General features: G+C 45.9%; 1 protein-coding gene across 2 annotated transcripts in view; it reads left to right on the top strand.

The window, feature by feature from the left end:
• Positions 1–25738, top strand: part of Fer1l6 (fer-1 like family member 6) — a 116986-nt gene that overhangs the window by 43955 nt on the left and 47293 nt on the right. For both annotated transcript variants that reach the window (XM_085831348.1, XM_085831347.1), the window contains exons 17-21: positions 35–187; positions 7022–7199; positions 12103–12227; positions 17967–18101; positions 19895–20044. In XM_085831348.1, the coding sequence (XP_085687474.1) occupies positions 35–187; positions 7022–7199; positions 12103–12227; positions 17967–18101; positions 19895–20044 (741 nt within the window). The remainder of the gene's footprint in view (positions 1–34; positions 188–7021; positions 7200–12102; positions 12228–17966; positions 18102–19894; positions 20045–25738) is intronic.

Below are 25738 nucleotides of genomic sequence, written 5' to 3'. Positions count from 1 at the left end.
CCAATCCATGGGATCCTATCCTTCCCCCATGCAGCCACAGCACACGATCCCAGACGTCTTCATTTGGATGCTCAGCAACAACAAGAGAGTGGCATACGCCCGAATTGCTGCGAAAGACCTGCTTTACTCTCCCATAGAGGAGCAGATGGGCAAGCATTGTGGGAAGATCAAAACCCACTTTCTCAAGGTAAGTCTGCCTGAGACCAAAAGGAGACCCATTTCTTTTTATCCCGAGTGGCTTAGAATTTTTAGCATGTGTTCATGTCTGGAATCCTTCCCAGTGTTTTTCAAAAGCAGAGGTCCAGCTAGAAGACTGTAGGCTTCTTGATCTAAATTCCAATCGAGTGGTTTCTTCTAGCATTCCAATTATTATCTCTTCATATTTTTTTCAATCTGAATGACCAACATGCTAGCTCAGATTTTTACTCCTTCGATTATTGAGACTGGAAGTTATCCCTATTGTTCCTCCTGTCATTTTTTTTCCCCATACAGTTTTCCCAAGGCATCTTTCATAGGAGTTATCATATATTGTTAGATGAACTCCATTTATCCATGCAGTTAATGTGTTTAAAAATCTCAAGCCTGCCCTGCTTGTAAAGATCTTTAATTGGAAATACTTGGGAATCTGAGGCATTTCAAGATCAGCCTGGGCCACAGATGGAGTTCAAGTCCAGTATGAACAACTTAGTGAGATACTGACTTAATTTTTTCTTAGAAAGAAAGAAAGAAAGAAAGAAAGAAAGAAAGAAAGAAAGAAAGAAAGAAAAAGATGTAGTTCAGTGGTAATGAGCTTGCCTAACACATGCAGGGCCCTAGGATCAAGACACAGTGCTGAAAAGAAAGGAGGAAGGAAAAGGAAGAAAGGAAAGAAGGAAGGAAGGCAGGAAGGAAGGGGGAGGGAGGAAGAAAGGGAGGGAGGGATGGAGAGAAGGAGGGAAGGAGGGAGGAAGAAGAAGAAAGGACGTGTTCTTTTGATAAGAGCACATCATTAAATTTAGGGACCATCTTATTTCAGCCTAGTCATTTGACTAATTACATCTGCAGTGACCCCACTTCCAAATAGGGTAGCAATCTGATGACTGAAGATTAAGATCTAAAACAGATGACTCTGGGAGGAACATAATTCAATCCATAACAGAGTTCTGGGCAAATATTTACCGGCTGTGTGATCTTGGTGAAACTGCTTAATATTTTTCATACGTTTGAAGAATGTTTATTCTATTTTTCCTCCACTGCGTGGATATGCCTGTGAGGATTAAGTGAATAAACTCAAGCTAAGAACACATATTTGTGCCTCATGCCATCATCAGTCAGTAAATACCAGTGTTTAAGAAACTGCACGTCCAGCACCTCAGAGAACTTGCTATCCCCTGCAGAGCCCTCTTCAGTTGTTTGTGGCTGTGGGGCTTAATCTGACTGGATTTAGAATTGACCTTGGGGCACAGTCCCGATCTAACCATGAGTGTGCTTCCAGAAACCCTTAACCGATATGGGAAGACCCACCCTGAGAATGTGTGGCATCATCCCATGGGCTGGGGTCTCAGACTGAATAGGAGGGAAGGACAGGAAAAGAGACAAGCACCCACCAGCATTCATCTGCCTCTGCCTTCTTCCTGTGGACCCGATAGACAGCCATGATAGACAGCCACTTTGTCCTCACTCCCTCTCCCGACCCCCGCACTTCCCCACCCCCAAACTTCCCCCACACCGTGGTTGATGGTAGGCTCCCTTAAACCATGAACCAAAATGAATCCTTTCTTGAAGTTGCCTTTGCTGGGAACTTGGCACATTGGCGAGAGAAGGAACTAACACTTTGTTTATTTCTTTCTGTCCTGTCTGCAAAATAATTCTTAAAAATCTGCTCCTTTGTAACTATAAGTGAAAAAAGTCAATATATATATATATATACATATGTATATAGTATATATATATATATACATATGTATATAGTATATATATATATATATATATATTTTTTTTTTTTTTTATCTAAGTCATTCATCCCAAATATCAGAGACTTTCTTTCACCTTCTCCATTCAAAGAGTGCTACAGAAGCTAGAAAGGTTTGTCTTAAAAATAGCAAATCGTTTCCGGAGGGCCTGTGCTAAAAATACTAGAGAGTGGTATGAAGTTACTCTCTGCTAAATATTGTGGTGTATCCTGGCACCGTACAAAATTAGAACAAAGAGCTGCTGTCAAATCCAGCCAGGGAAGAGGTACCGCTAGATCGGAGAAATGCTTTTCCACAGGTATCCAGCCTGCACGTTATCTTTATCAATGTGTTTATGGCTTTCTTTATCTGCATTTTCCTGTTGCCACTGTGACTGCCCTGGATGATCACTAAGTCGCCTTGAATTCAGTCGCCACTCGGGGAGGGAGCAAGCGTCTGGGAAGGGTGATTCAGCAAGACTGGTTCTGTTTCCCTTCTTGTTTTGACTGTCAACTCCCATTTCAACTCCTTCTCACCTGCCACTTCCTTTTATTCTCTCCCCCACCCCCCACCCCCACTCCTTTCTGAAATCGTAAGTCTGAAAAATAAAAAAATCCAAGACTATAGGAGAAGGCCCAGTCTCATGATGAGTTCCTAGTGGAGAATTCAGAAGTGGAAATAAAAAGCACAGACTATAGATTCTATGGCACAGCTGTCTGCTGGGTACGCATGCCCTAAACATTCAAAGACCTGTAGGAGGTTGTGGTTGTCACGCTGGAAAGTCAGACTTTCCCGGTGCCCACGGATCAGGATATGACAGCTAAAAGATCTACAGCCAAGAATCACCCACATTTTTGAAAATTGTATTTGTTATTTATTGCCCCAGAGTATCTGTGTACCATTGAATTAGTCACTCTGCCTGTTGCCCTGTCAGAACGTGCCTTGCAGAAGCATCTCAGGGCATAAAGAATGTGTTTTGACTCACAGGTGAGGTGACACAGGTCTTCATGGTGGGGTGGGTGAAGGAATGGTCACTAGCCTGGGTCTGTGGCAACAAGAGCTTGTGCAAGAGGCTTCTTGTACAGACCAAGAATCAGAGACAACGGGCCAGAACAAGAGAGTAGATCATCTTCAAAGACCCTTCTGCTAGACTACAGACCCAAAGCTTCGATAGCCTCCCCAAACAGTGCCACTGGCTGTGTCCAGGAAGGACATTTGACTTCCAAACTCTACCAGGGACTTTAACAGACCTTCTGTCTGTTGGATCCATTTTGGGAGGAGGAGGTAGATGAGGTACAGGGAAGGCTAAGATTTGAGCATTATATCTCCTGCAGGATTTGATGTCGGCTATCAGAGCTGTTTATGTACCTCTCCATTCTTGGCTGTTTGTTTGTTTGTTTGTTTGTTTGTTTTTATCTGCTCTCCATTCTGGTCTCAAAGGGTTGAATAAATCAAACCTGGATGTGTGAGTTGATTTTTTGGTTCTCACTATAAATTCACACACACACACACACACACACACATTCACACTCACACACATGCCCATACACACAGACACACACAGGCATACTCACAAACACACATTCACACACACATGCTCAAGCACATATACACATGTACACACACACACATGCACAAACAGTCATAGTTTCTTCACTAGCAATAGAAGGAATGATGTTTTCTTTTGTTTTTCATTAAAGAAAAAGGAACTTTTAAAATAAAGTTTAAGGGTGGAATGTAACATAGTATATCGTGAGCCATACAATTTAAATACCTAAAACTAAGGTCTGTAGGCTTAGCACCAACAGAAAAACATGTAGAAGCTCACATTACACCCTGGAAGTACAGAGTAAAAAATCTATGTAGGTGCACAGACACACACAGCAATTGTGAGGATCAGAGTGGGCCTCTGCTCAGAGCTGAGTGTGCCTTGGTTCTAATCCCTTCTTGCTCTGTGACATTAGATAATGGTGCATCTATTTACCTGAAACTCATCTTCTTTCTTTCTAAAATGCACTTATTAGAAGGGTTGCAGAACTATTGTTAGACTGAACAAAAGAGTGGCCTATTACACCATGCTGAAGATAGAACATTCTACAAGAAGGTCCAAGGCCTACACCAGCATAAGTTCTCAATCAGGGCCTAGACTGGCGTAAGTTCTCAATGAGTACCAAGCATCTTCATTTTTGGGAATCACCATATTTATTAAACAAATGTTTGCAACATTCTTCTGGTCCCAAGCAAATTTTTTAAGCCTTGGAAACATCCCTGGGATGCACCAGACAAAACCCCTTGCCTTTGTGAACCGATGTGTCGGGATGGCTACAAATAGCAGAAGAAATGCTGTCACCCTAACAAAATAACCCTCGGCTGACCCAGACTCATCCCTGCTCTCTTTCCTTCTATTCCACTTCTCCTCCCTCTCTCCCTCCCACCCTATCTTTCATCCCATGCTGTCAATCAAACCCAGGGCCTTCCAGGTGTGAATCAAACAATATACAAACAAGTACCAAATTAGATCCTCGGCCTTCTCGATAAACGTTTATTTGCTTGAACAAGTTTTCAAATCATCAGGGAAATGATGAAGGGAGATTATGTCTCTTATTACAATTTTTTAAATTACAGGTTGCAGAGTACTTACCTTGATTCAAAGCGGAGTGGCTTTGTTTTATTTATTTATTTTTTAGCTGAATACATAACAGCGCCCTTCTTTCTAAAGATTAAATCCCTACTCCTCCGCATACAATCAAGTGCACCCTTGAACTTCACCCGCCCCTCGTCACTGTGAGCTCTTCCGGTCAGAAAGCTCTCTGGATCGTTCTTGGCACTGCATAAACGCTCACTAAATATGAGCTTCTACTACCCGATCTATGTTTGTGTTCCTTCCTCCTTCTGGGATACTCTTGGTTGATCTTACTCTAAGGTACTGACTAAGGGACTCAGCTATGTGTGGTAGTGCCCTCCTATTCACTGGGGGTGTGTTTCAAGACATCCAGTGGGGGCCTAGCACTCAATTGCAATTGCAGTATACATAGTATTTTTTCCTGTGAATACCTATAATAGAGTTTCATTTACAAATTAGAGGTTTATGACAATAGCTAATAGTAAACTGGAAGAGTTATAACTGAATACCATAATAACCCTCATCTATGGCTTAATGTGCAGCAGGAGAAACAGTAGCTGAGCACAGCAAGCTGTGAGCTTGAACAATGGATGCTCCTTCCCTTCCCTTGACCAGTGACTCTCAACCTTCCTAATGCTGCGACCCTTTGATATGGTCCCTCATGTCGTGCTGACCCCCAACCATAAGATTGTTTTGCTACTTCATGGTTGTAATTTTGCTAGTTATGAACTGTAATGTAAATATCTGATATGCAGGATATCTGATATGTGGCCCCCCAAAGGGGTCGTGGCCCACAGGTTGAGAACTGCTGCCTGAGATTTTTTCTCGTCCATCACTGGTATTAGCTATTGCTCGCGTGTCTGTAACCAGATACCTGACAACGTGAGAAGGAGGGAGGGCTTGTTCTGCCTCACGGTTTGAAGCCACACGGTCTGCCACAGCCAGCTGGGGAGGCATGGTGGAGTCTGCCCACCGTCAGGAAGAAGAGAGATGGATGCTTCTGCTTAGCCCCCGTGTCATCCCTTTTCTCTCTCTGGGATTCCAGCTCCTAAGATGGTGAAGCACACATTCAGAGTGTGCCTTATCCTCTCTCCCTCCACTGAATCCTGTGTAAACACGCTTGCAGACAGCTCACTAATCCATTAGCTGTCTATTAACCCAATCAAGTCAATAATAAAAACTACCCATCCATCACTCCAGCGAGTGCCAGTGTCCAGAGCTCAGCACTTGGGGCACCTGTGTCCCTGAGCCTCAGCATTCGATGCTCCCTGGCTCTGGTCCATTGGCCGAAGCCCAGCGGCACATGCAGTGGTTGGTTGATTGAGTTGTTCTGAATCTGCTTTTGAAACCATCAGAGCAAGCTACAAAGGCAAACAGCTGTGCTCAATTTGAAGTCAAAGCCTCTCCATGGGTGCTCGGGAAGTTGTCTGAACAAGTTCTGGCTGGTGGTAATAGGACTTTCTGATCTTCCATGGAAAGAACTCAGTGTGGAGAAAGGAGAGTTCTTGACAGGCAACCCTAAAACCTGCTAGAAGAGACACTTAGAAGAGTCAATAGAAGATAGAGAAGTAGCCGTGTCTTAAGTGTCATCGGCTCTTGTCAGAAGCCCTGAATACAGCCAGGGCTGGCACTGGGACTGGGTAGGGACAGAGAGATCCCAAACCCCAGTGACTAGAAAACAAAAGAAGCATGTTCAATACATCAATTTTTATCCTTGTGGTCTTGGGGTATATGAACTCCCACAAATACATTTGTGCACAGGCATGCCCATACACACAGACACACACACAGACACACACACAATATTACATGTGAGGCCCCCACATGGAGAGGAAGCAGCGAGCATAGGGAGTTTAAAGCCACAGTGCCTGAGGAGGATGAGGGATCTGAAAATGTGTGCCAGGCAAAAGGGCCTGGGAGAGCAGGCAGGGCTTTCCCTCACACAGAGCATGGGACAGAGGAGCAGGAGAGGCAGTCCTGAGTGAAGTGAAGGGGCAGAAACTCAGGCTGCAACCCCAGTATCTAGGAAGGCAAGGCGAACTGAAGAGCTCGAAGAAGAGGCAAGCTGTAGACTCAGAGCCAATAGTCTACAATTGGAATCGCCATTCCTCGGCTCTAGTCATGGGTGTATGAGTTAAAGAGTAAGGGAACAGAGACACTATCCTCATCTGTGAAACAGGCAATGAGCACATGTGTGTGTTAGGCCTCCATGATCCAGGACCTGGCAGTGGTTATCAGAATTCGTGCTTAAACTTCGGGCCTCCAGACTGAGGTTGTCCTCAGGAATTCTGTAATGTGACAACTGGGACCATTTCTTTCAATTGTGTGATGTAGACAGAGCCCTGGGGCAGGGGGTGGCCCTCTGTACAAACCTTGAGATATATATCCAGAAAGGATCCACTTTCTCAGAACAGGGTCCATGTTTGCTTTCTGGTGATAAAAGAGTCTTCCTTTTGCTCTCCCCCAGCTTCCTGGGAAACGGCCGGCCGGCTGGACCGTACAGGCAAAAGTTGACATATATCTGTGGCTGGGCTCCACTAGATACTCCAACACTATTTTGGATAACTTACCAGTGGGCTATGAAGCAGAAATGCCTCCCAAGTCATCGGGCACCCACCATCCCCCATCGGCCCTGCTATACCAAGGTATGGTGTGCCCACAGAGCAAAGACAGGTGGGAGGCAGCTCTGATGGGCTTTCGGGTAAACAGCAGTGGGGACAGCATCCGTGAATTTGTGTTTTAGTTGGGACCAGTTCCCTTGCCTTTTCTCAGGACGATTGCCAAGTGTCCTCTCTTCCAAACAGGAAGCGAGGTTTCATTTAGAAATATTACATCTAAACTTTTGTATGCATTTCTGTGAGGAAAGAGAGAGAGAGAGAGAGAGAGAGAGAGAGAGAGAGAGAGAGACAGAGAGAGAGAGGAGAGACAGAGAGAGACAGAGAGAGAGAGGAGAGAGAGAGAGAGATGGATTTCTTCAAACATGCTGGGCAGCCATAAAAATGAGTTTGCATTTTAAGCAGAAAGTTCTTGTGTGGTATGACTCATGAAATTAAGGTGATTTTTTTTTTCCTTTTTATACAGCATTGAGGTTTGAACAGCGTACATATCCCTTTGGTGACCCAGTGCCACTGGTATTGGTGAAGTCGCTTATGTTTCTCTAGCCCAGTTCCTGGCGTGGCTGCTTCTTTATAGGAAGACAGCTTATTTTATGGAATTATTTAAATTCATACAGTGACTTTCATCAGTATCGTGTTTACATTTCAGTAACATTTTAATTGCGTCATGAATATTAATGCATCACATTTGCATTCTGCTCTGTTTTCAAAACACTTTAACTTTTGTGCTTTTCTTAGCTGCTAAACCCAGGCAAAGCAGATTGCAGCTTCACCTTCACGTCTACAGAAGCTGAGTTTTGAGTTGAGCCAAAACTGGGGACAATGCAGAACAACACACACTCAACACCTCCTCTGTTGCACAACAGCCTTTTGGTATCAGCTGATCTTGACTGCCACTGTATCCTAAGCAGGGCCATAGTGAGAGAAGATGGGGTTCTGGAGATGTGTGTACAGTGGCTCAGCTCACAGAGTCTGCAGTCGGTGTGTAATGTTGGGAGAAAATACATAGCCCTCAGTGCCAAGCATTGTGTCGCATATGCGACACATAAGATCTCGTTCTGGGAATTCTTTAGTTCACAGAGGGGGAGAATACATTTCTGAGACACCCAGAAATTGCACGAGATCACTCATCGGCTGAAGGGTTGAGAAAAGCATTTCCAAACACAACTTTCTTATCTGCTTTCCATTAAACCACTGAGCTTTTTTATCTTTGGGCAAATAACACCCACATCAAGTTAGCTTCTGTTTCTGTAGATACAAATATCTATGCAGATGCAAAGCTCCAGACATGTTCACCATTGCAGCCACTCACAACCCAAAGGAGAGGCCTTTCCGGAGCTTTGAGATGCTGTGTAGCTTGTCCTTTTCATGGTTACCTAATGACCTTCTGCTGAGCACTGACATTGGTGGCGTTGGCTGCCTTCCACACCGACTGGTGAATTTTATGCTCCAGAGGAGAGCCATTCAGCAAATAATTACCTTGTGTCTATATATGGAAGGCATGGTGGAAAACCTGGCAGGGGGGTGTAGAGAGGAGCAAGAGGGGATCCTAGCTTCAAGTGGGACGTGCAGGTGTGGCTTTAATAACCACAGGGGGCAGGAGATGGGGCCCCATGGTGTGAGGAATTAGGCTAGACTACTCTGAGGAACAGAACTTGGTAAGATTCAAGGTTTCTAAAGAAACCCGGAAATGTAGGCTAAGAAAATGGCACCCCCTGGAGTTGTGTAATGCGCTGCTTACGTAGCTTCAGTTGGAAGAACTGCTAAAATCTCAGGGTTAGTCATCTCAAGGGCATTCTCTCAAGGCACAAGACCATCGCAAGTTGGACTGAGAAATCTGCTGAACTCGGTAGTAACACATGGCTGTCTCCCAGCTGACTCCTGTTGGCAGCGTGTACCTGTAGCATCTGCTGAGCACTGCTTTGTTTACAGCTGTCATCTTAAGGGACGTTCCTGTCAGCAGAGCCCAGCCTGTCAACATCAGAGTTAATTGGTGTCTATGGAGACATGGAGGGCTTTAGAACTGCGCCTCAAAGAATTACTTCTCTCGTTCCACTGGCTTGCCTGGAGTTTGCAGAGCCTTGCCCTGGAAGAACTGGTGTGGATTTAATTGGACAATGTGGGCAGCTTGGGCTTCCTAATTGCCTGCAGGATTAGCTTGGGGATTGAAATGGTTGCTACATTCTTAGGCTCCACACTGGTTCTCATGAAAGCCAGAGAGCAGCATGGGGTAGGGAGAGAGAGAAATGTCCAGGTCTCATAACAGTCAATTAAGGAATTACCTTTGACATCCTGCCTTCCCTGTCCCTCCACACCTTCTCTGTCAGAGTTGTTTGCCACCATCTACCTAGGGCAGCAATCTTCCCCATACCTCATTTGAATCCCTCTCCAGTGTGTGCAGATCTGGCCCTTCAAACTTTCACCTACAGGGGGCACTGTTGTCTGCTTGCATCCAGCCCTTACATCTCTTCTGTCCATTGAGAACTTGACCCACAATTTTATCCTCTGATTATCTGTTCCTACACACATACACACACACACACACACACACACACACGGCCTATTGTACTTTCTAATGCTTCATGTGCATCTCCAAGGTTCTGAGGTCATGTGCCTTCCACTGTTTCTGACCATTACTTCCGCACAAAGTAGCCAACAGTTTTTCTTCCAAATGACCTGACATGACTGATTTTTAAAAATTGACTAATCTTATATACTTGCTACAGCCACTTAAGGCTTGCATCCCTGCCCATCCTGTGCTGCCACCTTGAAAGTCTCTGCTCAAAGGACAGGGCCACTGCCCTAGAATTAGCTCTCTTGTACTCAAATGCACTTTGGTGACTCTGAACTGTTCTCATGAGTGTATCTAATCTTACTTCACAGGAACAACTTGTTATGATTTCATGTTATTCTGCTTTTCTCTTCCCCACCATATATTAGACCCTTGAGATCCTGCTGTTTTGCTATGTACACTTCTAACATGCTACTTCTAATTGCTTATGCGAGCTGCCTGACATTTCTCCTATCCCACTGTGATGAGTCCCAGGTTGCTTCCAGCTGCTCCATGGGCAACACTGTAACACTCACCATGGGCAACACTGTAACACTCACCATGGGCAACACTGTAACACTCACCATGGGCAACACTGTAACACTCACCATGGGCAACACTGTAACACTCACCATGGGCAACACTGTAACACTCACCATGGGCAACACTGTAACACTCACCATGGGCAACACTGTAACACTCACCATGGGCAACACTGTAACACTCACCATGGGCAACACTGTAACACTCACCATGGGCAACACTGTAACACTCACCATGGGCAACACTGTAACACTCACCATGGGCAACACTGTAACACTCACCATGGGCAACACTGTAACACTCACCATGGGCAACACTGTAACACTCACCATGGGCAACACTGTAACACTCACCATGGGCAACACTGTAACACTCACCATGGGCAACACTGTAACACTCACCATGGGCAACACTGTAACACTCACCATGGGCAACACTGTAACACTCACCATGGGCAACACTGTAACACTCACCATGAGCAACACTGTAACACTCACCAGGAACAGCATAGAAGCATCTTCATGCAACTTCCCAGTAGCAGGCACTGCCCTCAGCCCGTAGCCTCCTAGAACAGCCTTATGGAGAGTTATTAGCCTTTATTTTACAGATGGCTGTGTTCAAGTTCCTGTGTGAGCATGTGTGGCGTATGCCTAGAAGCTGCTGGAGGAGGGGGTTTGATGAAGGTTGGGTGAAGGAACACACACAGGGTGTTTGTGTCCTTCATTTAAGTAAGCAGAGCTATTTCAATAGGTCCACAGAGGTTCCTTCATAGAAGTCCCCATGCCAACACAAAGACATGGGCTGTACTAACATCATCCTTTTCAGAGATGTAGAAATGGGTGGGTCAACAGGCAAAGGGGATGGGGGAATGTGAAAACGAGAGGTGAGCTTGAAGAGCCAGGGGTGGTGAGGTCCATGACCAGCTGAACTGTCGTTCTCTACTGAATGCTGACCTCGTCAAACCTCTCTCTCTGTCTTCCGTCTTATACAACCTGGGCTCACTCCTGCTCTTTGTCTCCCAGGCCCTTTGGTCAGATCCCTCACAGGCCTTCAGCCACACACCCCACCCATGAGATCTGGCTTCTCTTCCCATCTCTGGTCTTTTCTCGGGGAGCTCCCAAGGACAGGGACTGCCTTAGTTCCATACTGTCTACAGTGCCTTAGAGATCAAGACCGGAACTCTACAAAGTAAGCACACAAAATGTCATTGGCTAGCAAACTAGAAGACAAGGTGAATGGACAGTTCCCTATGTCTATTGAGTTTATTGAAGTAAAAGCTATTTGTGAAGCAGCCTTATACACCGGTGTTTGAGCCTGCATATGCATGTGTGCTCACACACATGAGCCCCTGTACACACACACACACACACACACACACACACACACACACACACATACACACTGCTAAACAAGACATTCCTAATGAATCATACTGCTTGTTTAAACTTGCTAAAATATGAAATTTTAGTGGGTGATAGGTGGGTTTTAGAATTAGGCAGAAGAAAAATCTGGGCTTTGCACATTTGGAAAGTTGTATCATCCATTTTGGGGTCATTTTTTTCATCTATTTGTGGGGAGATAGTTACATATTTCACATGGTTGTTGTGATGATGATTAAGAAACACAACATGGCAAAACCTCATGTGGGGGGTGTTTCTAAAGTATTTGGCACTAGCGCCTCTCCCCTGTCTCCGCACTTTCACCTGGCCACGGAGGACAGGGCTGGTCTCACTGTTGTCTGTCTGGGGTACACAGCCACCTGTCACTGGCAGACACACATAAACACATACCAATCCTAAAAGCATATTAACATTTGCACTTTCTACAATTTCCCCGCAGCCCAGCATGTCTTTCAGCTGAGAGCACACATGTACCAAGCCCGGGGCCTCATCGCAGCTGACAGCAATGGACTTTCAGATCCCTTTGCCAAAGTCACATTCCTGTCCCAGTGCCAGACCACAAAGGTAACCAGAGAGCCGCAGCCTTCCCAGCTGCTGCTGCAGCTGATGCTTGGCAGAGCCTGGGAAAGAAAGATAAGGCTCACCCCACATGCCCCACCCCACCCCGCCCCTTCCCTCTGCTGCTCCCAGTACACAGTCTTGCAGACTCAGAAGCCAATCTGGGTCAAGAAGGACAGTCAGGAGAGGTCTATTGGTTTCCTCGAGCCACTGTGCTAAAGCAGATGGACAAGACTTAACACTAAGACAAGGGCCGAAAAGACTGAGGAGCCTGGCGCACCCCAGGTGCCTGCAGGGGTGCCAACACCACACCGAGAGTACAGAGGGAATGAGAAATGAGAAGCTAGCATAGACAGTGTTCCTGAGACTGGAGTCTGTCATCACCTCAGGGGGACCTGCTGGGGAGGAAGGGTCTAGCTTTCCAATCAGGGAGTTATACCTCACCACACAGCAGCAAGGCTGCTTTTTACAGATGCTATGCTCAAACCCTCCCCCTGGAGAACACCCCTTGGTGACCGGTGCTATGTCACAGGATGCAGGCAGCTGGTTGTTTCCTTGGCTTCTCCCTGTCACCCACACCAAGCTCTACCTCGGAAAAGAGTTCCCAGTCAGTACAAGTCCCGCAGAAGGAGATCTCCCCAATAGGTCGGACTCACCAAAGCCTTACCTGTTCTCTAGTTGTCGACTGAGGAAGGGTAAGACCGTAAGGCCCTCACAGAGAGGTAGGAAACAAAGAGATGCAAGGTCACTGTGGTTTGTCTACTCTGCAGCTGCAGTTCTGTCTTTCTAAAGCAGAGCTGTTGTGAAGAAGTGAAAAGTTACATGCATAAATGACGGAAGTGTGGCTGTCATTACACTGGCTGATGTCAAGAGGGCACATTTTTCTCTAAGACCCCTATAACCCAGTTGATGGATTCAACTGTGTTTTGATGTATCACACATTGACTGAGAGTGTGAAGGAAGCCAGCATCACGTCCTTTTAGCTAGTTCTTGTTGAGAACTGGCTCTGCATGGGCTCTAGGGTCGGGGTTGGGAGAGATCCCGCTCCTGCATAATGCATGAGGCAGACACACATGTAGTCCTTTAGGCAGATAGGCTGGTTGTGCTGTGCTGAGCCCTATGTGCTGGGCTGAGCAAGCCCCTATAGGAGCCACGTGGAGATCCGGGATCATCTGTCTCAGAGAGACCTTGGAGGAAAGGTGTGTCCATCCGCATTCACTGTCTAACGGGACCAGGAAGGCAGAAGGCCTTCCTCTCTGCTGGCTTTTGAGAGGACACAGCAGTGGGGACTGTGCACATGGGCGCAGGAGACAGCACTGTCTGTCAAGTGCTTGCCACACAAGCATGAGGAGCTGAGCTTATTGATAAAGCCCGGGTAAAAAGCCAGGCATGGTGGTGTGCACTTTCATCCTAGCGCTGGGGGTCTGGATGGAGGTGGGCAGCTTGCTGGGGCTCACTGGCCAGACAGCTCCTACATCAGTGAAGGAGCTTGTCTCAAACAGCAAGATAGATGGCGTCATAGGAACGATACCAGAGGTTGCTCTCTAGCTTTCACATATAAGTTCATGCATGTGCATCTGCACACACATGTATCCCCTACAAGCATGCACCATGTACATGAACATGTATGTACATGAACAAATGCACACACATGCACACACCTTCAAACTTGTACACAGACACCTACTCCAAATTAATACATAACTATGGGATTCTGTTTCCCTGGTCCAAATCCAAGATCTTCTACCTCTAGGTCTCATTTCCTTCACCTGTTATAGGAGTGATAGCAACATATACATCTCCCTCACAAAGCATGAAACAGCAATGGCTTAAAACAGCTTCTACCTGGCGGCTCGTGGTGGCTGCTACTGCAGCTGCCGAACCCAGGCAAGAGTAGTCTCAGAAGGTGGAGCCAAGGGCCATCCATGTGCCTCAACCATGCAATTCCAGACCCTCTGGAGTGACCTGGGGAGGTCTGAGTGAGCTCATGGGACAGCCACAGAACTATCCCGCTGGTTTTCATCTCCATACAACATCTTGGTTTAACTTAGATTCAGATCTCAAAGGAACAGATGGACTTGGCTTATCTAATAGTCGTCTGAGAGGGAAATAGGTTCTGTTGCACCCTGGATCTGCCTCTAATTTTGAATCAAGTACCCCATTTTTTACTACTAATAACAGCTGTCACATATTCAAAGCTCGTGCATGCCAGACACAACAGTGCACATTTTCTGTACATTGTTCACCACCCTTTGTGTAACCCAGGGACACATGCTCTTGTGTTCCCACTCTGGAGATAGAATCAGAGATTGTTGCTCAGAGACGTGGTCCAAGATGGAAACCCAGGTCTCACCACTTCTGAGATCACCTTTGCCTAGTCACTCTGTCTCCATTTCCGTTAGTAAGCTGCCAGGCTTCCCTCTCCTGTTCGGGTGTTAGGCTCCCCTGGAAGGCCTGTCTGGGACTGTGGCAGGCCCCCTTCACACTTATGCTGGGAAAGCTGAGTGTGAAGCCCTGCCAGCCCTGCCAGCCCTGCCGAGCCCACTGCTCATGTGGGCTGGCACTAGGTCCCAGGAGAACTGAGGGTCTGGTGCTCTGAAAAGCCAGCCTCTAGAAGGCGTCCTGCATACCACCCCTCACAGCATGATTTGATGGTCTGGAACGTTTCAGAGGGAGGCCAGTCATTGTAGATGCTATGGAGGACAGGGACTTGAAGGATAAAGGGAAAAGGGGAAAGGCTTCTACAGAGGAAGGGTTTGAGAGCTGATGAGGAGAGGAGTCAGATGTGAATAGGAAGGACAGAAGAGGAGGAGGGTGGGGCATCTTAGACAGTAGAGATTTCGAAGCCTGGTGTTACCAACAATGAGACTGATGCCATGGGCAGTTAGACAGGATCATGAAGTCTACCAGGGTTGTCATAGGGTAGGCATTTGTGTGTGTGTGTGTGTGTGTGTGTGTGTGTGTGTGTGTGTGTGTGTGTGTTGCAAGGAATTAGACCCCAGGCTTGACAAATACTAGACAGATTGTCTACTCCTGAGACACACCCCTAGTCCTCAATATTTGCTCTCTTGTGATATGGACTGAGATGGAGTCCATTTAGGGAGGGTTGCAAGCGTTTATTGAGCACCTACTGTATACTAGGCAGTGAATATTCTTTACCTAAGACAAATGGGTGTTAGCCCATTTAAAGAAGGGAAACTAAGATTTGGAGACAGTAAGTCACCTGTGCAAGTCAGTCATAGGATAGTTAATTAAACCTGGATTCCATCTAGGGTTTTGCTCCTACTGCTATATTCTGTCCAGGACATCTGACTAGTTGCTCAGTGTGAGTTAAGTCTTACCCTGAACTTCCAAATGATACTTCAAACCAGTGGTTCTCACCCTTCCTAATGCTGAGACCCTTTAATACAGTTTCTCATGTTGTAGTGACCTCCCAACCATAATATTAGTTTTGTTACTATTTCATGACTGAAGTTTTGCTACTGAGTAGTGTCTCGGTTCCGAAGCCCATTGGAAATCTGTGTTTTCCAAGGGTCGCAACCCACAGGTTGAGTAACACTGTTCTAAACTCAGCTCAGTGTGAGGTTCCTTAAAGAAGCCTCGAGGGAACAAGGCTAATCAGGGGTAGCTGAGCACAGAAGTGGAAGACGTTTGTGTGAGCGAGTCAGTAAGTGTCATTTTAAAGGGGCCAGGTGACGTCTCACATATGATGGCAACTTGAAGGGCAGGTTAGTTTCCTCTTATCTGTTCATGCAAATGGCTGTCAAGCACCCACTATGCCAAGGTCTCGCTCACAGTAGGTACATGATGAATGAGTGAATGAACACTGAATGAATGTTGGCCTCTGGAGTCTTATTCAATGACACTCCCAGTCACATGGGAAGGCAGTGATTGAAATCCCCCTGTAGCAAAGATGCCGTGAAGATCATAGACTGCTTCGACAATACTGTCAGTCACACATGCCACAGAGAACTTGCCTGTCTCTTCAAAAGCGACATAAAGCATGAGACTTTGCATCGCAACTGTGTCACTTCTGTTTATCGGTTGGTTGAACTTTGGTCCTTTCTATGTCAGAAAAGGTAGATTTCCCCAGAGGCATTATAAAACTTCATTGTATCTGAGACATGAAATATTCTAAAATAAAAACTCCAGAAGGGAGGTGAACTGCAGCCCCACAATACTTTTATGGCTTACATAAAGAGCTATAAAGATACCCTTCAGTGACCACAGCGCAAACAGTTTAATGCTGTAACTGGAGCTGGCTGGATGTATAATTAGGCTGGCAGTTTTATGTGAGTCTGAGGGTTAGTGCAGGCCAGTTCTTTCTTCCTCCCTCCTGGAGTGCACAATAGTGGGTAAGGAAGAATTCAGAGGTACGGTGGAAATTTTGCCGGGATCCGGCAGCTGTGGAACACTTTCACTTCTGAAACCCATTTGATTGCACCACTTGGAAAAGTACTATGAGCATGGGCTCTTTCCAGTACGAGCTCCACATATTGATGGGGCAGTGTCTGCCCAGGTGTGGGAGACAACTACCTCGCAAACACCTCAGCCTTTTGCTCTGTGAAACTGGCCTCTTTCCAAATGTCTAACTAAACAGAGAAAGAAATTCAAATTTAAATAACACTCTCCCTTCCAGAAGTTCCTCTTGAGCAGCCCAGGAAGAAAGCTACTGGCCAGTGGTGGTAAGACCCTGATGGTCTCAAGCTAGCATCCTCCCTAGAGTGGTGGTAAGACCCTGATGGTCTCAAGCTAGCATCCTCCCTAGAGTGGTGGTAAGACCCTGATGATGGTCTCAAGCTAGCATCCTTCCTAGAGTGGTGGTAAGACCCTGATGGTCTCAAGCTAGCATCCTCCCTAGAGTGGTGGTAAGACCCTGATGGTCTCAAGCTAGCATCCTCCCTAGAGTGGTGGTAAGACCCTGATGGTCTCAAGCTAGCATCCTCCCTAGAGTGGTGGTAAGACCCTGATGGTCTCAAGCTAGCATCCTCCCTAGAGTGGTGGTAAGACCCTGATGGTCTCAAGCTAGCATCCTCCCTAGAGTCTTAGTTTCTTCATCCGTATGCATGGGTACAGCCTACTACCCATGTCACTATCTGCTGCCATAGCAACTATTCTGAAAGAAATATGTCATGCCAAATGGTGAGGGTTGTTCTAAAGACTCTGGACTATTCAAAGTAGTCAATGAATAGCCACAAAGCTGTAGACTTCTACATAATGTAGATGAGATTTGAAAGTCAATATTAGGGACTTTGACTGTATTTGATCCCTCCCCCCCATTTGCAGTGGAGGGGATGCGGATCCCGTAAGTAGACATAGTAGTGGTATTGTCTGGTGAGAGTGGATGATCTGGATGGAATTTCCGTTTATTGTCTGTAGACACTGGACATATGAATCTCCTGTTTTGTTTTGTTTTGTTTTTTTCTTTAACGTGCATGAAAATAACAGTACTCAGAAAGATTTCAAGGTTTAAATGAGACAGTGAATGTGCAGTGCTGTATAGTAGACAATAAGAACTCAATAAAGGGCAACTGAAGCCATCATAGCACCAGGGTGAATTAAAATTACTTACGCAAATTATTTGTGCAAATAGGTCACTAAGTGGTACTCCACTAATAAAGCATGAATACAAAGTGTTCCAGAGACCGGAAATTTGCATTTAACAGACAGTAGCCAGGAACTCTCCTTGCCCTTCATGTTTCTGTTGAACAACTGTTAAATGGCTCCTTTCTTGTTTTCTGCCAGATCATTTCCCAGACTCTCTCTCCTACCTGGAACCAGATGCTGCTATTCAACGAGTTGGTTCTGCATGGTGAAGAGAAGGAGCTACTGGAGTCCCCACCCCACGTGGTGGTGGAACTCTACGACAGCGATGCGGTGGTACGTGTCACCAGGCAACACTGATTATACCGTCCAAAGACTCTACTGCATGAACTGCCTTTATCTGAACATCAATAGATTTCTGACGCTGAGTGTTCAGGACCCTTGACGCTCCCACAGGTGGTTTTGACCTCAGCACACTCGGATGCACTAGTCACCGCTTTATTTAGAGTTCTCCTTGAATCACAATAAAAATCACATCTAATTAGAAGAATTTAGTCAACACCCACGCTCATAAGGATGTGGTGCTTGCATAAGCCAGCCCACAAGCACGGCAAACCCCCAGCTGCCAGCCCACAACCACGGCAAACCCCCAGCTGCCAGCCCACAACCATGGCAAACCCCCAGCTGCCAGCTCACAACCACGGCAAACCCCCAGCTGCCTGCCCACAACCACGGCAAACCCCGAGCTGGTCCCAGGTGACTGCTATATATAAAACTCCCGCAAGCCTTTTAGAAACAGCTTTGTGCTACACTTGCCTGACTGGAAATGCTTGGCCATCTTCGCTGATTGAGCCTTGTAACTAACTCTCTTTGACTTGGCTGATGCTTGGCCCTGCAAGCCCATATCCATCCTGCCCTCTTTGGTTATAAACCAGATCTCTTCCTCTTCAATGCTGTTTGTGCTCTAAAACTCCAGGTAACCCCCAAAGCTGGCTGGTGGGTTTAAATGGCTGGGATAAGCATTCTTCTCTAAGTTAAGAAGTCTACAATGGATGACAAAGATTTATATCTTTTAGTTGACACCTCTACCTCCTCAGGTAGAATCTATAAAGTACAGCAGTTGTTTTGAAGAGATTTTCCCAAAGCTTCCTCACTCTCAGTGGGCTCTGGGATGAGCCAAAGTCAGACAAGAAACAAGATTTGAGACTCACAAGAGTTGTAGGGACCACAGAGACCATGAAGGCGTGTCCTGTTCTTCCTGCTCTCTAGAAAGGAGGACAGATCTGGAAAGTTCGGATGCCTTAAGGTCACTGTTAGTGAGGGGTACAGTCAGGACTTGAACACGACTTCTAGGTCTACTCTTTCCTGCACACTTGATGGCTGTCAGCATGCTATCCCCTCCTTCTTCCCATCCATTCCTGCTTTAAATTGGGGCTGAATGTATTTATGAAGTGTAAAAAGCTTCCCCCCATTTGGAATGCAGTACAGATGTTCTAGTGGAAGACCCACAAGTAAATGCCCTCACTCTCCTTCAAGGTGGGGGATAGGGTGGTGGGGGGAAGCTTTCCATCTCAAGAGTTTGTTTTCTATTTGAAAAGGAATCCATTGCCATCGGCATTCCATTACCATGGATTGGGTACGTAATACAAACAATATATAAGATTACATCACTTTTGGGGATGTTATGAATAGATACAAAGCTTTAGCCTTATTTATGAACCTGAAAAAGGTTGAGTACCTGACTTAGGCTACACACACGGTGTTTTAGGGGGGGAGGGGGGAGAGCAGATTTGAGAGCATAGACTTGGGTTGACTTATCTCTAGAGCTTACAATCCTGTCCACCACAGAAACCCCTTTAGACTTTCTGCTGTTTTCTTGCATTTTTCCTTTCCCCTCCCAATCTACTCTGGTTGGTTACTTTAATTAATCTCTCTGGAGAAGGAGTCTTGGACTAGGGAGGCCCCAAGGTTATCCTCTCAGCGTGTCACTGGGCACCTGAGAGTGCTCTCTGTCCCCTAAGTCATGAGTTACCATGGGGTTTGGGGTGGGCTGATGCTGCTAACTGCTAGTTGCCCTGATGCTGGGCGGAACTAAGTGGATGCCAATCAAAAACTCATCTCTTCTCTAGGGAAAGCCAGAATATTTGGGTGCCACGGTGGCTGCTCCAGTTGTGACACTGGCTGACCAGGACTATGAGCCCCCCAAGCTGTGCTATCACCCCATCTTCTGTGGGAACCTCTCTGGAGGGGACCTCCTTGCAGTGTTTGAGCTGTTGCAGGTAAGAGGTCCAGGGCACGTGTACTAGATATCTTTCTGCTCCACTTGGCATGAGGAGCAGCCTCCCTGGATGTGTTACTTAGTGAAGCAACGCCTGGTCCATCCCTGTTATCCTGTGTCTGTGGGTGTCTCCTTCTGGGCATCTGGAAGCTGACATTTAAAAACTTTGATAACGCAAGTTATTCCCAGAACTGTTGCACCACAAATCAGAACCCTAGAATGAAAGATCTTTCAGGATTGGGTTATCAGTGTTTGAGCTACAGCAGAGTCCCTCTGCTCTAACAGACCATGGACGGATATAGAAAAAGAAGCCATAGGACATTTGTGGGGTCATTGCCCTGTGCCTGAAGTTATAGCTGTGGCAGCTCATATCTTTCATAGATCTCCCTCAAGCCTCTGGTGACACACATTCCCATTAGAGAGATGGGAAATGAAGGACCAATGCACTTGGCCAACCTCATCTCCTTCTGTAGATGGACAGTTAAGCTGAGCTCTGAAGCGGGACCTTTACAGCTCCTACTTCTTGTTCCATATCACATTGCTTCCCAATGTCAAAGAACTCCTAGTCCTTCCCTGAAGTCCTAGAGGGAGTGTGCGTATGTATGTATGCGTATGTGTGTGGGTATGTGTATTGTGTATGTGTGTGTATGTATGTGTGTATGTGTATTCATGTGTGTGTGTGTTTGTATGTATGTGTGTGTACATGAGTGTATTTATTGTATTTTTTGTGTGTGTATGTGTGTATATGTGTTCCTGTGGGTGTGTGTGTATACAAAGACCCTCTCAGAGGAAGGGAAACTGAGTTTCTGAATTGTGGCTGTACAATAGAGAACCAGTAGGAGTTGAAGAGGATAAATAAGAAGGGAGCACCTGGCTTGCCAGAGATTCCTCTCCCAGGCCCTACGCTCTCTGAGGCATCAGGTCCTGGGCTTCCTCTCCCAGACCCTACGCTCTCTGAGGCATCTGGTGGCTCTTTGCTTTGGGACCAGGCCAGTCTTTCATCTTAGTTGATGTAGGATGCCATAACAATGCACTTATTGGGCAGCTTAAACAACAAGCATTGCTTGTTCCATGCTCTCACAGTTGAGCCTGAGTGTCCAAGGAGGCACTGAGAGGTCTGACCACCTGGTTTGTAGTGGCTGCCTTCTCGTTGTACCCTCAAGTGGGGGGTGGAGAATAATGTTCTTCCCTAGGTCTCTTATCATAAGAGACAGAGTACACTCACGAGGGCTCTGGATTCTTCTCTAAGGCTGAACCTCCAAATGCCATCGTGGTGGGGTTACAATTTGAACATCCAAGTTTGACACTGGGTTAATGACATCTTGTATAGGAAAATCTGATTTTCAGAAATCCTAATTTAAAATAAAACAAAACTCAACTCACTTGATAATGAAATTGGAAGGTACACATCCCTAGCACACTCGGCATGAATGCACATGAAAGTGGGGGGAACTAGATCCCATGGATACAAACCTCAGACCTACCACTTGTTAGAATGTGGCTTTCTCTGTTCAGAAATGTAGGACATTAATAAGCCTACCCAACGTATCTTGTATAGAGCAGTCTATGCATAATGTTTTATTACTAATAATATTTCTATGCAATAGGATATTAAAGCAAAAATCTGTGGTCCCAGCTATTGATTTTAGAATTTGAAGTGGATAGCAAGGCAATGATGTGGTCAGCATGACAGGTCTGAATTTAGACTCCAGGTAGACAGATTTCTAATGGAGAGCTCAATTGTGTTCATTATTAAGGGGACATTTAGGTTAGATGTACTTGTATCCAGACCCAAATACTCTTTGCATCTGCAGCCTGGAGGTTGCAATTGCCAACACTGATATATTGCTAAGTCCATCCTATCAGACTCTGTCATCTGTGTTTTAAGTCACCTAAGGGACAACTTATAGTGGAGAAAATGGCAGCTTTGGAGGAAGAGTAAACTCTGCCAGGGAAACTGAGCCTGCATAAGGAGGAGTAAGGTCACAGGGATTCAAGGACTGGCTTCATTCAGCTCCAAGTAGACGATGTCTAGCAGGGTCAGAAAGTAGAACTAGAAAGAGCTGTCTTACAAACACTAAGTCCTAGGAGGCTAGGATGCTCCAGAATGATAACCCAAGTGGTCTCCAACAAAACCATCTGTAGCCAGACAAGTGCGTGCTGCGCAGATGGGTGGGGGTCAGAACAGAAGGCAACCTTCCAGACCAGCTGGTCCAGTCTTCTCTCCAATGAGAGCTGTCAGCAAGCTGTTCTAGTTCAAACCCAGGCAGATACTAAACAACTGAATCCAGACAAAAGGAGCTTTGCCTTTATTGCCACCCCCACTTCTAGAGGAAGGCTTTGCTTTCTGTTCCCCTATACCATCACATCAACTGACAACTTCCCTTCCCAAGAGAGAGCAGCTTCAGACTCGGTGGCTACAGAAAAGTGTTTCCCATGTCTTCTTGGAACTTCAGTTCCTCCAAACCTAATGAATGGGGGAAATGTAATAATTGCTTCATATTATATATTCCAATAACACTTGTTTCCACTAGAGTTTTTGTGTGTATATGTGTGTATGTGTACATATCTGTGTGCATCCACATTTATATGTGGGTGGCGTGGGTGCATGTGTAAATGTATGTGTACATGTGGCGCCCTGAGGTGGGTGTTAGATGCTCTCCCCCAATCACTCTCTACTTTATTGTTTGAGTCAGAGCCTCTCACTGAGCCTGTAGCAGACTCAGCCAGACCAGCTGTCCAGCAAGCTCCAGAGATACCCCTGGTCCCCTCTCCCCAGCTCTGGGATTAATTCTTTGCTGGATGCTGGAAATCAAGCACAGATCCTCATGCTTGCAAGCAGGCACGTTTCTGACTGCACATCTCACCCAGCTCTGTGTTAGCTAGTTTGTTTTAATTTTACTTTCCATTGCCTTATTTTACCTAGCCACATGAAGTTTCCTTTTAACGAACAAAGCTATGTTCACACTCTTTTTAAGGCTACTAGAGCATGAACCACCGAGGAAGGTGAAGGCTGTCTTGGGAGAACTAGCCCTAGTCTGGCACACTGTGCATGAGAATGCTCAGGTTCCAGGTTGTCTGAGCTGGATCTAGGCAGCCACTCTTCCCAACTCACAGCCACCTTGATAAGTGCTCTCAGTCTACAAGTCTCTTAGTAAATCTTTCAATGAGAGGCTGAACAAGTTGACCCCTAAAGATGACCTGAGGGCTTTTCCATCTGGGACTCACGGTCCTACCCACCTCCTCTCTCAGAACCAGGCACACTGTTGAGACACCTGCTGCTTGCCAACAGGTGACCTATGGAGGATCATTTTCAGAGGTAGGAAGCTTAGGAGATGCAATCCAGTCTGGATTTAATTATGACTTTCCATTTGCTTACTTGTTCAAAAAGTGATTTGATCATCAGAGTGACTGTCTTAGCAGGTGGAGCTCAGATGTGCTATGCACACTGGGACTAGGCCAGCCCTCACTTGTCACAGCTGTCACCTCTTTGTGTCTGTGCATGGCTTGCTTTACTTCCCTGCTTCCCATGCTGAGACACTCCCCTGACTCAAGAGTTGATAGCATGGCTTTTCTATGTACCCATCAAATCCACTGTTTCCATCAGCCATCCACACTAGCTGTCCCCTCTCTTCCCGATCTTAGTCCACCCCTGGCTGTTAGCTCAGCCTCTTGGGCTGAGTACTGAAAGCCATCATAATCCTGTTCATGGTATCTATGCCCAGGGCCTGACCAGCCCGTAGCTGCTTCCTTGCCTGTTTCCCGTCTTCTGTTCCTGGAATCTTATAGTCCTCTGTGAACCATCCCCCTGCTCTTGTCATTCTCCACATTCCTTCCAGAACATGAGTCGATCATGCCTCCCTCTTCTTCAGCTGCTCTCTGCTCCTTATCTACGAAACTATTTACCAGATTTTGCCTTTTTTTTTTTTCTTAAATGCCGGTTCCTCCAAATGCAGTGAACAGAATTTGAGAAGTGCTTCTTGGAATATTTCTCTTTGGGATTTGAAATACCTGCTACTGTGGTAAACAGGCTCTCAGAAGAACATTTTAAAATGTATTTTTCAAAACCTAGTATTTCCAAGTGTAACTAAAATACCATTTTGTTTTTACTATAATGGCTAATATTCCATGAAGAGTAAATTCTACACTTTACATGAGTATTAAATTCCCAGTCTGGCTTTTAAGCTGTCTTAAACTTGGGGTCATTTATTAATATTCAAGTTACCCCACAGCCACTATGACGTTGTTATGCACAGACTCTCCAGGTTCCTGGGCCTCACAGATGTACTCTCCTGCTCTTGGGCAGTCTATTAACTCATTCTGAAGTGTCTCCCCACTCTACCCACCTCAACTCCTGCAGAACCATTTACCTGCCAATAATAATTATCAAAATTAAGAGCAATAGTTTTCTGTTCCAGCTTGCCCACTCCACCGCAGTCTAAATGTTTTCTCCCATCCTTTGCCTCTTTCTCTATTCAGTTCATAGCATTGTTTGTAGGCAACTGAAATTGTCCTTTCCTCCCCTGTCGCTATGTCAGTTTGTGGAACACAAGGATTGCTTTACTCATTGATTCTTACATTCAAACGTGTATTCATGCAGTGTCTACTGTGTGTGGGTGTGTTCCCAAGGAATGTTCCTAAGCAGACAAAACACAGACCTTGCTACCCTTATCTGTCTGCCATACTTCCCAAATTCTAGAAATGCTCTCTTCTCTTACTTCAGAGCAGGTTCACTACACATCCCAAGAAGGGACCGTTTCTAGCTTGTTCCACAAGGAGAGCCCATCAGGGCTATTCAGTGCACAGCGTTTATAAACCTATGTGGCAAGTCTGCCTACTTAGATCCTATGACACACCCCAGAAACAAAGCTTTCACTTACCATCATGTGAGCTTTGCCCACTTTTTAAAGTTTATTTTTAATCTTCATCCCTTTGATACAGTTCAAGAGAAAGCTATATTGTTCTTGCCTTTCACTGAAGCCTCACCGGCTTGAGCAAAGTAAGATTCTCCTCCTTCAGGTTTGCTGCTCGTTAAACCATCTCATTGGTAGTCTAACTTAAGTGAATGGACTAGTTTTACACAGCATCTCTGTGTGGTCTCCCTGATTGAAAGCTATCAATTAATGATCTACTAAGCTGAATTGTGACATTCACCTGAAATGAGCGAGGGACAGGTCAGCAAAACAAGAAGGAAGCCTCTGGCACAGTGTTAAGATCTTCCAGAAGACTCTGCTTGGGCCCAGGGGAGTCTTCTTGAGTCATCAGCTAATCATAGAGGTGGCACTGCTGGCTAACATGTCAGTGCATGTACATGCTTGAACTCACATTTCCTTCCTGGGAAGCACTAAGGTCTGTGTCAAGCTGGGACATACACATACACTCACTCACACACACACATACACACACACCACACACACACACACACACACATACACACACACTCACACATAATACACAAACACCACACACACACACACTCATGCACACATTTGCTGTTTGAACTAGGATATATTTCCTCTGAGATTTTTGTTTGTTTGTTTGCCAGTGTTGGTGACAGTGTCTTTCAGTGTTTTGAAAATACCACTCTGGCCTTGGGCTTCCCTTCTCTGGTGAGAAGCTGTGTGTTATCCTTATCATTGCTCCTTTGGAAAGTAAACTTTCACCAAGTTTCTTTTCCCTGGTGGTTCTATGGATC

The sequence above is a fragment of the Mus caroli genome, unplaced genomic scaffold, assembly GCF_978045245.1.
Source record: "Mus caroli unplaced genomic scaffold, Mus_caroli_1 scaffold_16, whole genome shotgun sequence".
NCBI classification, from domain to species: Eukaryota; Metazoa; Chordata; class Mammalia; order Rodentia; family Muridae; genus Mus; species Mus caroli.
This window is presented reverse-complemented; position numbering and strand designations above follow the sequence as displayed.